The sequence below is a fragment of the Pocillopora damicornis genome, chromosome 8 (genome assembly GCF_964200805.1).
Source record: "Pocillopora damicornis chromosome 8, jaPocDami1.2, whole genome shotgun sequence".
NCBI lineage: Eukaryota > Metazoa > Cnidaria > Anthozoa > Scleractinia > Pocilloporidae > Pocillopora > Pocillopora damicornis.
The window spans coordinates 11,500,484-11,517,716 of record NC_142677.1 but is presented as its reverse complement, the minus strand read 5'-3'; the positions used below and the strand labels follow the sequence as shown (position 1 = coordinate 11,517,716).

Sequence of the window (17,233 nt, the reverse complement as noted above, 5' to 3'; positions counted from 1 at the left end):
TGATTGCATTAGAGAGTGTGACAGATTTCATAACAATGGTACATTTACAAAGTCCACAGTTGATTTACTGTAACAGAGATGTAATTGCACGCGTTTAGTCCGCCTAATAGGGAAGGAGAAACGTGCTTTTGGGTAATAAGAATCAAATATCGACGCACTACAATAGGTTGGCTTGGGAATTTACTGCACTCGTGATTGTAGGGAAAGTGCTAGCTGGTAGTTACGCAAGGCGAACTATGAAAGACCGTAACAGATATAGTTTAAGTTAAATTTGGGAGAACGTTAACTTTGAACTGTTACAACAAGAGAATTGGTAGAATGAATTTTCTTAACGTCGGCGGAGTTCGTCGAGAATAAAACTTGGAAAAGAAGTTAGTATACAGTCCTCTTCGATTGATATCGAGTTAGCCAGCGACTGCGGAGTCCGTATAGATTCCGCGAGAGATCTAGTTTTTGCGTTCAAAAGTAAATAAGAATGAGCTACTAAAATACAGTACCCGTTTCCTCAAAAGAGCCGCTCAGTCAACTAACCAAAATCAGTGAATGGCAAAATTGAGACCGACAAGGCGCCTTGACTAGCTTGGTGTTTCGTGCGAATTTTTAATAAGATATCGCCAATAAGTTGGTGAAATCGAATTTTTTTAGTTGATTTCAGGGAGTCAAAATTAAATCAAGACTTGGCCCTGTATTAAAAGCATTTGACAATTATGTTCTGCTGTCATAAAATGGCAACAAGACGCGTTGTCACTCTTGATAGTTAGTAAATAAAACTGAAGCTAGAGAAAGATTTCTCAACACAACGCTTTTGTTTTCTGTTTTGGTATAGTGGTAAAGCGAGTTCGATTATGGAACACTCTGGAACTTTCTTGACATTTTGCAAAGTGATGTAATAATGATATAATCGTAACAATACCAGGGTGCACAGACGATACACTTTGTAGGGCTGATAATGAACTTAAATAATATAATATAATGAACTTAAATTGTGGCAACTATGAAGTTGAGAAGAATGGCTATGAGGAAGTGTTCTTGATCAAGAGCTGCCCTGAAAGTCAACAACGAACTGTAATGCGATCGCTCAATAATGCTACTTATGTTGCACGATGTCGCTCCAACTGAATTTCTATTCGTTACATTTGCACGTTAGCCTCAGTTCGCGTGGCGCCTGGCGCGTGGTGCGTGGCGCGTGGCACGCCGGGAACGCAGAGGGTAAGGAGGGGTGAAAGTGTTGACGCGTGACTGACACTTTCTCGTTCCAATCACCCTCCGTGTTATCATGCCGCACGTGCCGACCTAAGCACTCTGGAGACCATCGGGAACGACTCTGCATAGCAATTTTTTTAAACTTCTCTCTTGTGGTATGGGTCACATTTAAGAGACGCGCCGGTAATTTGGAAAATTATCTCCATTGCCAAGTGAAAACGCTTAAAGGATACGCGCGGGCAACATTTTTTCCTATGCAAATGCTTTGTGTGTGCAACACACATCCATCGGAGAAGATGACGTAGATGAGACAAAAATACGATAGTGTTCTTCTGTAACTATTTAATAATCTCCAAAAGTGTGCACTTGTACTCCAAAAGAGATTTTTGTATGTTTTGGTCGGCTCGCCTCGTCATCTTTCATCAGAGTATCTAAGAACAGGAAGCCTTAACAGTTCTTGCACGAGTAAAACATGTAGTTGGTTTAACTAATGGTTGCTGTTTGCATACATATTATGTAAATAGATTTGTCGGTATTTTTCATCATAAATGTTAGCTTAACAAGCTTAACTCTGCTTTTGTGAAAGGTCACGGTCCAACTTATTTAGGCTGTCATTACAGTGACCACATATTAATCATATCTTAAATCTGCTTTCGATTTCAGTAAACATCGCTGCTTGTTAATCAGAACATAGACAGTTTAACCTATAATAGAGACTTCTGGTAATAACCCTTAACAAGTATCTGATCCAGGAGGCACGAGTTGGTACTCTGTCCAGGCCATTACTCTTCAGGGCTTGTTTTTTCTTCAATTTCTTCGATTGCTATTCAAGTGTGAGGATCATTTGTACTATCTACTCTAACGCTTAATTTGATATCCACCAGATTTTTCTGATGGCGTTCTTCATTTCTTGTCTTAATTCTCTCATTTTCCAGCAGTATAGTAATGGATTTAGAGTCGAGTTAAAGTACAAAAGCGTTATACTGAGAAGCCAGGCGAAGACAATCGACGGCGTGCGCGATGCGGTAATTACAAAAAGTGAGATTAATCCAAACGGTACGTAACAAGCCAGTAATGTTATTTGAACCCACAGTGCTGTGGACACTGTCTTTTTGTATCGCTCTTTGTTCAGTGGAGTTCCTTCTTCATTCGGTTGTCCTTGGTGACTTTGCTCTTGGACTTGTACTTGAGAAAGACGAAGTGTGCGATAAATCATTGGTGTAACAGGAAGTGGAGATTACTATACACATTATAAATCCTGCAGAGGAAATACCAAAAGCCATGCGTCGATTGCCGTAAATCGCCATCATTACGACAGAGGAATACAAAATCCAAATAGCAACGATGGAAATTTTTACTCGCCTCACAGTTACAACTTGCCTGTATCTTAGCCCTAGCAACAGAGCGAGAAGTCTGTCGACACTTATTGCAGTCATCGTTGACAAAGATACCAAACTAAACACAAAACTCGTATTAAGAACGATCAAAACCCAGGAATAACTGCTCGGGCGCTCTGTCTGAAATAAGAGACCACAAAAAAGAGGATGCGCAATAAGTCCGACGCTCAAATCTGTGAATGCAAGGCAGGCGAGCAAAAGTTTTGACGGCGGGTGAAGAGAAGACACTTTGTAAAGGGCAACGATGATCAGAACATTTCCTACAACTGCACTGATGGACAGAGGAATACCAAGCATCAACACAATTATCTTATGAGCTAATGTAAGCCCTGAAACGCCCGAAAATTCTTGGTTTGTAAATGTGGGGTTTTCATCCTCAGTTGCATTCGCCATTCTTTATTTCAGTCGAGCGTATCGGTTTTGCTCGTCACGCCGCAAGTTGTCGGAACACAAGAAGAATTACATCTCAGCAGTCACCTTCTTTGGCTTCAGTTGAGACAAATGTCATTCAGTGCAGATGTGAATGTCTCCTGAAGATTAAAAAGTACTTTTTCATTATAGAGAAAAGTTGTAAAATGGACTAACGAATGACAATTCTGTTAAAGATAACGTCAGTCATCCTTAACTATGCCGAGTATTTGCCAGTCACTTATAAAAAAACGTTATAGCGAATATTCTGGGTTTTTTTTATTTTTGGAAAAACTGTCCAAATCGATCACCCTGCATTTGCTTGGCGCTCAATCAGTGATTTTTAAAGTTTAGGTGTAAGTTACACAAGCTTTTTACTGTTGAACTAGTGATAAAAAGCCACACACTAACAATTGATCTAGAGTTGCAAGCTTTTGCTTTTCGTCTCTCGCATTTCATAAAGGGAAAATTATATGCAGCTAGAAAAGCCATTGCTCTGTTCTGACACATACGAGACGATAACGTGAATGAAAAGGGATATATATATAGATGAATATCGATAAATATATTTGATACTTATAGTAGAACGAATTAATCCACCTTATCATGATTTATTTTCGATGCGGTTTCCTAACGGTTTTATCAAAACACCAACGCACAGGAAGCTTGCAAAGTCTCATTTTCGGTGCTAAAATTTTTTGCATGAGTGATCTTTGACATCCAGCTATTGTTGTCTAACTGATTAATCAGCGAGAAATACAGTTATTAACAAGGAACGAATTCACTGGTGTTGAAACCTTGCGGATACTAACCTTACATATGTATTGCTGAAAACAGCCTTCCCTAATCTTGCCCCTGTAGGGAGAACTGGTTTTAACACAAAAAAGTCAGTCAGTCTCTCTTCAGATGCTATGATAAATGCGAGCACTTTAACTCTTGCGTGCAGTTGTGAGAGAAATAAAAAACTTACGTTGAATTAGTTAAAACTGTTAGCTGAGACAACTTCCAAATTCTATCTAAGGTAATGTAAGTGCTTTTCAACCATGCAGCTGCATTCTTACCTCTGTTAGAAAATTCTTCATTTAAACAAAGAGAGCGTTGCAATTAAGGCACGCTGAGACCTAAAAAAACAAATAACCTTAGCGTAAGCCCATAATTCGGTCGTTGCGGGTTAACCTTCGATAGAAGAAATTAAAAAATATCTTCTCCTGTGTTTCTTTATTCCAGAAGACGCGTGTCCTAGGATGATGCATATAAGGCCTTTTCGAATTCGCGGCCTCCTTCAGCGGTCTGTAATATTTTATACAGACCTCTGTGGCGAACCCAAGCGAGGTTAAGCTATAATTTCATTTCATTTGAAACTCAAGATGAAAAAAAAAACAGAACACAGACAATACTCCTGTGGTGCTACTACTGCGCCCCATCCTCCCCCTCCCCCACCCCTTGCAAAGTAAAAGAGACTTATATCAATAACAAGGGTCGTAAATAGTTCTTGTGAATTTTAAACACAAGTTTGATGAAAAATGACAAACCATCAAAGCTGGTTTTCCTGAAGGGAGCAGTTTCGAAATGTATTATTTAAACAAAACTACGTGTTGTTTTCATTATATCACTGAAATTTCATAATTCTATGTTCAATTTTGTCTACATCAATACAGTGATTGCTTGATTCAACTTTTTCTGCGCAATGCTCGTCAGTGGTCATCGTGAGAGCCTGTTTCCCACATGGCAATTGTTGTATAATCATTAAATAGGTCATTCAGGGAAAACTCACTCTTCCTTTGCTTTCTATGTTCCGTCTTCAATCAACAACCCTCTTTCCATCATCTGTATACATGTACCATGTTCTTTATGAAACATATTCTCTTTTCAAATAGGTCTCCAAATAAAATACCAACTTTTCGCCGCCTGTTCTGTCGCTTGCCGCCATCAAAATGCGTTACCGTGTTTTGATCAGAACATCGACAGTCTACTCATTTGTAATACAAACGTTTGCTGATAGCGTCCGACTTCTACCTGATATCAGGTGCCAAGGGTTGAAAATCTGTCTAAGTCCGATTTCTTTTGGCTTCTATGTCTGCAATCTAGTCAAATGCATGCACTTCAACTGTAAAGATCATTCCCGTTATGAATCTTATTTTAAACGCTTAATTTGACAGGAAGCATATTTTCTGAAAGAGCCCTTCACTGCTTGTTTTATATCTCTCATCTTCAAACTCAGTGTACAGGCCAGAATGGGTTAAGAGTCGAATTAAAGCTGTCTGCGCCCAGAGGAAGAAAATTGTTGGCGTTTGTAATCCTGTGGTTATGAGACCTGAGACTAAACTGATTGGGAGATAACAAGCCAATAACGTAATATGTACCCGCAGTGCTGTGGACAGTCTTTCCGTTGTCCTTGGTGATCTTGGTCTTGCTCTTGTGCCTGCTGAGAAGGGCGAAGAGTGAGGTATATTTTGGTGAGGCAGAAAGTTGTGGTTACTATGTACGATAAAAGTGCAACAGAGATTATGCCTAAAGCAATACGTTGGATATAAAATGCTACAAAACGCTGCGACAGAAATGCTGAAAAGAAGTGCAGTGACTTGACTTTTTCCTCATCCAAAGTGAAAAAACGAAAGTCAAAGCTTGCACATCCAAAACAATTGATCTCTTTAGCTTGTATGTTTCGTTTACCCATTTCAGGTCTCAGGGCTATTCCCAGCTTGATCTTTTGTAAACTATGTGCGTACATGTGCACGTGAATGAGAGGAAATTTGAACCAAACATAAAAGAAAACTTTTTTTCGAAGGGAAGTGGAGAGGACCGCTCCAGGCGAGAGCAGTACTTCATACAGGTTTCGCGCTTATGCATGTGAAGTTTCCTTGACCAGTTGACCCATAACACCCCAACATCATCATGTATATTCTACATACATTTCCTATGCACGGAAGTAACGAGGAAACTTAGTCGCGGACAACATCAAGAGCTTTTCAAGTTTGAGATCTTTTGTTAAATTCTCATGAGCCTTATGGTTAATTCAGCAGTGAAACCTTAGTGAGAAATAGATGCTAGATGCCCTAAAGGGTTGAAGGGTTATTACCATTACCATTACCATCGGTTGTGTTGAGTTTTACATATCTAGATAAGTTAAACAATGTATTTGTCGGATATTAGCTTCGAGGAAGCTGTATTCCTTTGAGCCTCTCTATCTCCGCTCCCTTTCTCTTTCTAAATGTTTGGCTTCTTTTTAACTTTTCTTTGCAACATTCAACCAACCTAGCCTTTGTTTTTAAAAATAATTGTAAACTTTTGGGACGTCACTTAAGTCGATAACATTTTGTGCTTTTTCAAATGAGATATTGCATGCTTAACCACGGCAAATTTTCCCGCTAAATCAGATGAAAAAACAATTTATTTTTCCTCAAGTCTCAATGTTTCCTGAAACAAGGCTAGTTGAAAGAAACATCGAGACTTTCAGACGAAAAAAGAGGCAAAAATTGTATCCGATCCCGTCAAAGCCAGACAGTGAGTGTATAATGATATCAGAAAACATTGTGCAACGGAAAGCAATATATTCGCTGCACAAATAAGTCTCTCCTCTGTTGGTTATGTTTGCCGTGTTTTTCGTGAGCAATCGGCTTTCAGTCGGTTGTGAAAATAAAAAAACAGGGCGTTCAAAACTTGAACTTAAGCTTGAAGCGGCTTAGCAGTTTAGTTTGTTTTTGTAGATGATCAGAGGAAGCTGGTTCTTATTGGGACGGCGAAACATCACCAGTGGGTGAAGTGAACAGTATGTATTCTATATGCTTTGGTATCTTAATACAAAGACAAAAATCTTTACAGGGACTGATATGAAGCACATACTGGGTTATCCAGATAAGGTTGCGTGTTAAGAATAGCCTTTTCATTCTTTTTATATTTCTAAGTGTATACAATCACTTTATGGTAATGATTGCCTCTTTCGGCTTTATTTCAAGACTTTAAGAACAGTTTATCGTCGATTAAACCAAAGCGTGCTTGCTTTTTGCTTATGAAACCGGTGCTTCATCACTGGTCAGTCATTAGTTGTTTGAGTGATTGTTAAAAGTTCCATTTCAGTCGTGTTTATCGCATACAAACCGTCATTTGGAAGTAATAGTAAATCAGATGAAAGGAAACTTATTACATAAAAAAATGAAAAAATGATCCAGGTTTTTTGATACGTTCACGCTGGGCTTTTTCGAAAATTTTTTTCTTTGTTAACACTTTATTCAGTTTGAATATCTCTTTTTTTAATTAGTAATAATGTACATGAAAAAATTACGCGCGTCTGATTGGCTGAAAACGAGTGCATTTTTCATGTAATACCAGTGCAAAATTGTAACACTAGTGCATACTACAAATAGCGCGCGCGCGCTGCCAAAGTTTCGCCGGTCTTGACTTTCTGTGATGCGTTTTACGGGCTCGTGCGATGTGGTTGTCTTTGAGAAATTTACTCGTGCTTATTAACACCAAATTGCACTCGAAATCACGTTGTTACTTAACTTATATTTAAATTAATCCCGAAAGATGTTATTTGTATCTTTGTTGTTGTTTCTCGCATTTTTCCACCTCTTTGCCTGAATTTCCATTTCTTGTTCTCGTCAAAAGAACTCTTCCGGTCATGTCCTCAAACTAATTAGAACATTTTGTCTGTATTTTAAAAGCATCGTTTAGTGTTCGATTCAGTTTATATCTCTCACCTATTTTTTCCAGTGACATGGGTACAAGTGATGGATAACTGTTGTATTTGACTCGATTGGGTCAAGCCTCTCGACTGACGTTTTAACTAACGGAGGAAACATTATATCTTCTTTAAGTCACGATACTCTTAAGTTGCTTCGTGCTGCGATAAACAAAACTTTTTAATCGTGTCCTTTACTGCTTGCCTTAATTCCCTTATCCTCCAGCAACACAGCAATGGGTTCAGAGTTGAATAGGTATACATCAGATCCGTTGCTAGAGCCAAAGCAAACCAAAGGAATGGTGTATTCAATCCAGTGATGGTAATAAAACCTAACAACAAACCAAATGGGAGATGACAAGCCAGAAATAGTAATTGAACCCAAAGTGCTGTAGACACTGTCTTTTTGTATCGCACTCTGTTCACTTGAATTCCTTCTTGATTTGGTTGTCCTTGGTGATCTTGGTCTTGCACTTGTGCTTGAGAAAGACGAAGTGTGTAGTAAATTCTGATGTAGCAAAATGAAGATGTTACTGCGCAAGATAAAAATGCTGCAAAGGCCATGCGTGAAGCAAGATGTAGACTATATAATGCTACCATTGCCACAGAAGCGCTTAAAAGCCAGAGAAAAATAGTAAGGAATTTTACTCGCCTCACAGTTACCACCTGCCTGTATCTAAGCCCAAGCAATAAAGCAAGAAGTCTGTCCACACTAATTGCAGTCGTTGTTGCCAAAGATACACCCCTAAACGCAAAAACCGCGATAAGAAAAAGGATCCAAAAGGTGTAACAAAAAATAGAATTCTTTGGGGAGAAAGAAAATGCACTAAAAAGAGGATGGCAGATGAGGTTCATTACCAAATCTGTACACGCAAGGCAACTGAGAAGAAACTTCGATGGCGGATGAAGAGAACAAACCTTTTGAAGAGCAACGATGATCAGAACATTTCCTGAAACTGCACTGATGAAAAGAGGAATGCTCAAAATTGATAGTATTATATTATGTGTCTCCCTAAGACCTATACCGCAGGAGTATTCTTGGTTTGTGATTGTATGGTTTCCATCTTCCGTTGAACTTGCCATTATTTCAGCCAAGCGGGTCGCTTAAGCTCGTTATCCACGTTGTCTTCACATGCATAAGGTTTAGGTCAACTGATGTATCGCTTCTTTGGTTCAAATTTGAATTCCCCCTATTGATTGAAAAGTAATGTTTTGAAATTCAATTTTATCGCGCGATACATGAGATTTACTATCGCGCGAGAAAGGCATTGCCAACCCCGTTAAGAAAGAACTTTCCAACTGTTGCAGCCATTGTTGTCTCGTCCACGGAAACAACGTGCGTGACAGCCGATCACGTGAGACCTAACAAGTTTCCCATTTATCGCGCGATATTTTGATTTCATCGCGCGATAAATGAGATTTATTACACCCATTTTGAAATCACTGGTGGTCCCTGTAATATGATTAGCTCTAACTGGTGCGATTTATTCACGAATCACACCGTTTTCTGCTTTAAATCGCATCTTTTTCCCAGCCAATGAGGAGGCTACACTAAAAACAAAACAGCCAATCAGATTTGAAAGCTTGCTCAAAGTAACCGATCACATTGCAGAAAAATGAAAGACAAAGAAGTATCATGTGGCAAATTTTGCAACTTTTGCTGACAATTTGCCAACTCTCACTTTTTCCACCCCAAAAAATGATGAATTTAATTTCAGACCGGCTCAGTACTGCATCAATAAAATATTTGAACTGACCAAGTCCTGTATTTGGGCGATTTCAAAATGGTTGTAATGAAGTGGTAATTGAACCTTGTGGAATGCAATTTGGGCTGTGCAGGAAAATGTGAGACAAAGAGTATTATGTGGCAAATTCTGCAACTTTTGTTTCCAAAACTGTTATTTTTCCCCCAAAAAAATAGTTGAATTTGATTTCAAACCAGCTCAGTACTGCTTCAATAAAATATTTGAACTGACCAAGTCCTGTATTTGAGCGATTTCAAAATGGATGTAATAAAGTGGTAATTGAACCTTGTGTCGTGCAATTTTGGTCTAAAACCATACTTGTGATTTCAAATCGAACTCGCGCTGCGTGCTCGTTCAATTTTGAAATCATGCATATGATTTAAGCCCAAATTGCACTCCACTTAGTTCAATTACCATTATTTATCGCGTGATACAATTGATTTTAAAAAGTGGATAGCTTGTCCTCTATGGGCCACCGAAGTAAACCCTTATCGAAAGAAAAACATTTTCAGGCGTTGAAAAAAAAAAAAAAAATATATATATATATATATATATATATATATATATATATATATATATATATATATATATGGGAGGGAGGGGGGGGGCAGAAACTGCAGCCTATACGTATTAAAAACGAATATTTATGTATATAAATATATAAATACATAATGTTTATTATATACATAATTTTAATGTTTTTTTTAATACGAATAGGCTGCAATTTCTGCCCACTCCATATATATATATATTTATCCGTTCTCATTTTAGGCTTTCTCTTTCTCTTTCTCTCTCTAAAAACATTAAAATTATATACATCATTTGTTTTTAATACCAATAGGCTGCAATTTCTGCCCACTCCATATATATATATATATATATTTATCCGTTCTCATTTTAGGCTTTCTCTTTCTCTTTCTCTCTCTAAAAACATTAAAATTATATACATCATTTGTTTTCAATACGAATAGGCTGCAATTTCTGCCCACTCCATATATATATATATTTATCCGTTCTCATTTTAGGCTTTCTCTTTCTCTTTCTCTCTCTAAAAACATTAAAATTATATACATAATTTGTTTTCAATACAAATAGGCTGCAATTTCTGCCCACTCCATATATATATATATATATATATTTATCCGTTCTCATTTTAGGCTTTCTCTTTCTCTTTCTCTCTCTAAAAACATTAAAATTATATACATAATTTGTTTTCAATACGAATAGGCTGCAATTTCTGCCCACTCCATATATATATATATTTATCCTTTCTCATTTTAGGCTTTCTCTTTCTCTTTCTCTCTCTAAAAACATTAAAATTATATACATCATTTGTTTTCAATACGAATAGGCTGCAATTTCTGCCCACTCCATATATATATATATTTATCCTTTCTCATTTTAGGCTTTCTCTTTCTCTTTCTCTCTCTAAAAACATTAAAATTATATACATCATTTGTTTTCAATACGAATAGGCTGCAATTTCTGCCCACTCCATATATATATATATTTATCCGTTCTCATTTTAGGCTTTCTCTTTCTCTTTCTCTCTCTAAAAACATTAAAATTATATACATAATTTGTTTTCAATACGAATAGGCTGCAATTTCTGCCCACTCCATATATATATATATTTATCCTTTCTCATTTTAGGCTTTCTCTTTCTCTTTCTCTCTCTAAAAACATTAAAATTATATACATCATTTGTTTTTAATACCAATAGGCTGCAATTTCTGCCCACTCCATATATATATATATTTATCCGTTCTCATTTTAGGCTTTCTCTTTCTCTTTCTCTCTCTAAAAACATTAAAATTATATACATCATTTGTTTTCAATACGAATAGGCTGCAATTTCTGCCCACTCCATATATATATATATATTTATCCGTTCTCATTTTAGGCTTTCTCTTTCTCTTTCTCTCTCTAAAAACATTAAAATTATATACATAATTTGTTTTCAATACGAATAGGCTGCAATTTCTGCCCACTCCATATATATATATATTTATCCTTTCTCATTTTAGGCTTTCTCTTTCTCTTTCTCTCTCTAAAAACATTAAAATTATATACATCATTTGTTTTCAATACGAATAGGCTGCAATTTCTGCCCACTCCATATATATATATATTTATCCGTTCTCATTTTAGGCTTTCTCTTTCTCTTTCTCTCTCTAAAAACATTAAAATTATATACATCATTTGTTTTCAATACGAATAGGCTGCAATTTCTGCCCACTCCATATATATATATATTTATCCGTTCTCATTTTAGGCTTTCTCTTTCTCTTTCTCTCTCTAAAAACATTAAAATTATATACATCATTTGTTTTCAATACGAATAGGCTGCAATTTCTGCCCACTCCATATATATATATATTTATCCTTTCTCATTTTAGGCTTTCTCTTTCTCTTTCTCTCTCTAAAAACATTAAAATTATATACATCATTTGTTTTTAATACCAATAGGCTGCAATTTCTGCCCACTCCATATATATATATATTTATCCGTTCTCATTTTAGGCTTTCTCTTTCTCTTTCTCTCTCTAAAAACATTAAAATTATATACATCATTTGTTTTCAATACGAATAGGCTGCAATTTCTGCCCACTCCATATATATATATATTTATCCGTTCTCATTTTAGGCTTTCTCTTTCTCTTTCTCTCTCTAAAAACATTAAAATTATATACATCATTTGTTTTTAATACCAATAGGCTGCAATTTCTGCCCACTCCATATATATATATATTTATCCGTTCTCATTTTAGGCTTTCTCTTTCTCTTTCTCTCTCTAAAAACATTAAAATTATATACATCATTTGTTTTCAATACGAATAGGCTGCAATTTCTGCCCACTCCATATATATATATATTTATCCGTTCTCATTTTAGGCTTTCTCTTTCTCTTTCTCTCTCTAAAGACATTAAAATTATATACATCATTTGTTTTCAATACGAATAGGCTGCAATTTCTGCCCACTCCATATATATATATATTTATCCGTTCTCATTTTAGGCTTTCTCTTTCTCTTTCTCTCTCTAAAAACATTAAAATTATATACATCATTTGTTTTCAATACGAATAGGCTGCAATTTCTGCCCACTCCATATATATATATATTTATCCGTTCTCATTTTAGGCTTTCTCTTTCTCTTTCTCTCTCTAAAAACATTAAAATTATATACATAATTTGTTTTCAATACAAATAGGCTGCAATTTCTGCCCACTCCATATATATATATATATATATTTATCCGTTCTCATTTTAGGCTTTCTCTTTCTCTTTCTCTCTCTAAAAACATTAAAATTATATACATCATTTGTTTTCAATACGAATAGGCTGCAATTTCTGCCCACTCCATATATATATATATTTATCCTTTCTCATTTTAGGCTTTCTCTTTCTCTTTCTCTCTCTAAAAACATTAAAATTATATACATCATTTGTTTTCAATACGAATAGGCTGCAATTTCTGCCCACTCCATATATATATATATTTATCCGTTCTCATTTTAGGCTTTCTCTTTCTCTTTCTCTCTCTAAAAACATTAAAATTATATACATCATTTGTTTTCAATACGAATAGGCTGCAATTTCTGCCCACTCCATATATATATATATTTATCCGTTCTCATTTTAGGCTTTCTCTTTCTCTTTCTCTCTCTAAAAACATTAAAATTATATACATCATTTGTTTTTAATACCAATAGGCTGCAATTTCTGCCCACTCCATATATATATATATTTATCCGTTCTCATTTTAGGCTTTCTCTTTCTCTTTCTCTCTCTAAAAACATTAAAATTATATACATCATTTGTTTTCAATACGAATAGGCTGCAATTTCTGCCCACTCCATATATATATATATTTATCCGTTCTCATTTTAGGCTTTCTCTTTCTCTTTCTCTCTCTAAAAACATTAAAATTATATACATCATTTGTTTTTAATACCAATAGGCTGCAATTTCTGCCCACTCCATATATATATATATTTATCCGTTCTCATTTTAGGCTTTCTCTTTCTCTTTCTCTCTCTAAAAACATTAAAATTATATACATCATTTGTTTTCAATACGAATAGGCTGCAATTTCTGCCCACTCCATATATATATATATTTATCCGTTCTCATTTTAGGCTTTCTCTTTCTCTTTCTCTCTCTAAAGACATTAAAATTATATACATCATTTGTTTTCAATACGAATAGGCTGCAATTTCTGCCCACTCCATATATATATATATTTATCCGTTCTCATTTTAGGCTTTCTCTTTCTCTTTCTCTCTCTAAAAACATTAAAATTATATACATCATTTGTTTTCAATACGAATAGGCTGCAATTTCTGCCCACTCCATATATATATATATTTATCCGTTCTCATTTTAGGCTTTCTCTTTCTCTTTCTCTCTCTAAAGACATTAAAATTATATACATCATTTGTTTTCAATACGAATAGGCTGCAATTTCTGCCCACTCCATATATATATATATTTATCCGTTCTCATTTTAGGCTTTCTCTTTCTCTTTCTCTCTCTAAAAACATTAAAATTATATACATCATTTGTTTTCAATACGAATAGGCTGCAATTTCTGCCCACTCCATATATATATATATTTATCCTTTCTCATTTTAGGCTTTCTCTTTCTCTTTCTCTCTCTAAAAACATTAAAATTATATACATCATTTGTTTTCAATACGAATAGGCTGCAATTTCTGCCCACTCCATATATATATATATATATATTTATCCGTTCTCATTTTAGGCTTTCTCTTTCTCTTTCTCTCTCTAAAAACATTAAAATTATATACATCATTTGTTTTCAATACGAATAGGCTGCAATTTCTGCCCACTCCATATATATATATATTTATCCGTTCTCATTTTAGGCTTTCTCTTTCTCTTTCTCTCTCTAAAAACATTAAAATTATATACATAATTTGTTTTTAATACCAATAGGCTGCAATTTCTGCCCACTCCATATATATATATATTTATCCGTTCTCATTTTAGGCTTTCTCTTTCTCTTTCTCTCTCTAAAGACATTAAAATTATATACATCATTTGTTTTCAATACGAATAGGCTGCAATTTCTGCCCACTCCATATATATATATATTTATCCGTTCTCATTTTAGGCTTTCTCTTTCTCTTTCTCTCTCTAAAAACATTAAAATTATATACATAATTTGTTTTTAATACCAATAGGCTGCAATTTCTGCCCACTCCATATATATATATATATATATATATATATATATATATATTCGTTCTCATTTTAGGCTTTCTCTTTCTCTTTCTCTCTCTAAAAACATTAAAATTATATACATCATTTGTTTTCAATACGAATAGGCTGCAATTTCTGCCCACTCCATATATATATATATTTATCCGTTCTCATTTTAGGCTTTCTCTTTCTCTTTCTCTCTCTAAAAACATTAAAATTATATACATCATTTGTTTTCAATACCAATAGGCTGCAATTTCTGCCCACTCCATATATATATATATTTATCCGTTCTCATTTTAGGCTTTCTCTTTCTCTTTCTCTCTCTAAAAACATTAAAATTATATACATCATTTGTTTTCAATACGAATAGGCTGCAATTTCTGCCCACTCCATATATATATATATATATATATATATATATATATATATATATATTTATCCGTTCTCATTTCAGGCTTTCTCTTTCTCTTTCTCTCTCTAAAAACATTAAAATTATATACATAATTTGTTTTCAATACGAATAGGCTGCAATTTCTGCCCACTCCATATATATATATATTTATCCGTTCTCATTTTAGGCTTTCTCTTTCTCTTTCTCTCTCTAAAAACATTAAAATTATATACATCATTTGTTTTTAATACCAATAGGCTGCAATTTCTGCCCACTCCATATATATATATATATATATTTATCCGTTCTCATTTTAGGCTTTCTCTTTCTCTTTCTCTCTCTAAAAACATTAAAATTATATACATCATTTGTTTTCAATACCAATAGGCTGCAATTTCTGCCCACTCCATATATATATATATATATATATATATATATATTTATCCGTTCTCATTTTAGGCTTTCTCTTTCTCTTTCTCTCTCTAAAAACATTAAAATTATATACATAATTTGTTTTTGATACCAATAGGCTGCAACTTCTCTTCCCCCCCCCCCCCCAAGAGAAAATCCTAAAATGAGAAAGGAGCGATTTCGAGAAGAATTAGTCAGCTTTTACGTGGAAAAAAGGGAAAAAATGTTTCCCGTTACATTTCTAAACCGATATAAAAGGTAGTTTATAGCTCTGTCCAGTCTTTCATTATAGATGTTTTAAAACTGTTCGGACCTAAGCAAGTTCAGCCGGCTTTCTACTCGAAAGTGATCAGCGTGCAAATTCTAAATTGTTTCAGAGGTAGAGGATTTTAAAATTTCCATATTTATAGAAAGAATTATATTTAATGAAACGAAGAAAGTTTCCAGATCGAAAACATATTAGATCCTCTTGGTAAAGATTTCGCTGATAAAATGATTTCAAATCTGAACAAATTCATGCACACACGAGGGAAAACATCGCCAGGTGATTCTTCGTCAAAATGTTCCCTTCGCGAATTTATCAGAACACTACCAAAGGAAAAAGAAAAAGGAATGAAAAACCTTCATAGTCTTACATTTCATTTGAATGAGAAGCTCGGTAAATGTAATTTCTGATGGTTGAGTGACTAGGAACGAATTAGTCAGAAATTACTATTCTGATGGCACGATTGAGAGGTTTTAGTATTCTCAGGGGAGAGTTTTGAATATTTAATGTTTTAGCGGGGAATATTAATCATTCTAGCTCAGTCAGTCTTTCTGTTTGCTGTTGTCAATTTAGTTAAATTTTTTTTTTCTATGGAGTTATGGGTTTGTTTGTACCTCTTCCTCGAGGTTCCGTGCCACTGCATTAGATGGGGAATACGTTTCCACATATTTTTTGGCCACATTTAAAGAGTGGTTTTTTAGTGGTTTTTCGTATCTGGCTTTCAAGCTTTTCAAGTTAGACTTGCTAGCATATTCTATGTTGTAATAAGTATATGTTACGACACATTGTTGTTGTCGGATGACTGACTGACCATTCCTCATTAAACTATTTCACATTGAATGTTTCGTGATAGTGTAGTCAGAATTCTAGTTAGCCAATGATCGCTTTTGACTGAATGAGGAACGACGTACCTGATATTGGAGTATTTCGAAATCTATGCTGGTCTTGTAACGCGGATAAACAGGAAGATTAAGCAGTTTGCTTTTCTTTGATCTTTGTCTCTACTGTTTGTTGGTTACTAGAGTGCTCATACAAAACAAGAGGATGAAACAGTCGGTTCTCGCAGCTGACTATTATGTGTGTATAGAAAGTGGATTCTTTTGATTGAAAATTTGCTTTTGATTGCTAATTTGATCAAAGGTAATTTGAATGTTACTCAGCACCCCGGACCAAATGTAAGTTGCTGTTTTGAAATTCTTAAAACATCGCCAGGTGTTTTGACATCGTCAATTATTCTTTTCGTGAGTAGTGCCACACACACAACCAAAAACAAAACCTTTTTTTAGTCTCTAATTAAATTGATGAAAAGTTCTCTTGAGTAATCTGTATAATCAAGCTATCGTTTTTGACACGGGAACTACGTAACTGATATAAGAATGACTTAAACTCCATGCTGGTGCTGTAGCCGCTTCAGTTTTATAAGGATACTCTGCTAGATGAAAACCGTTCTCGCCTCTGCCTATTATGTATGTCTCGAATGCGACTGATTAGGTTAGATGCT

At 35.0% G+C, this 17,233-nt stretch overlaps 1 protein-coding gene and 1 pseudogene across 2 annotated transcripts; both read right to left on the bottom strand.

Annotated features, from left to right (window-relative positions):
• Window positions 1-1,536: 1,536 nt before the first annotated feature.
• LOC149041377 (melanocyte-stimulating hormone receptor-like) lies at window positions 1,537-4,181 on the bottom strand (annotated as a pseudogene). Its single transcript, XR_016179411.1, has 2 exons — window positions 3,821-4,181; window positions 1,537-3,130 (listed from the first exon to the last, which is right to left on the bottom strand). The product of XR_016179411.1 is annotated as a melanocyte-stimulating hormone receptor-like (transcript).
• Window positions 4,182-7,241: 3,060 nt separating this feature from the next.
• Window positions 7,242-8,873, bottom strand: LOC149041376 (uncharacterized). Its single transcript, XM_089214716.1, has one exon. It carries the CDS (start codon window positions 8,770-8,772, stop codon window positions 7,837-7,839), a length of 936 nt encoding a protein of 311 aa, XP_089070842.1. The 5' UTR covers window positions 8,773-8,873; the 3' UTR covers window positions 7,242-7,836.
• Window positions 8,874-17,233: the final 8,360 nt, after the last annotated feature.

Excerpts from the sequence above, each read along its gene's own strand:
- LOC149041376 (XM_089214716.1), bottom strand. The coding sequence starts at position 8,772 with ATGGCAAGTTCAACGGAAGATGGAAACCATACAATCACAAACCAAGAA.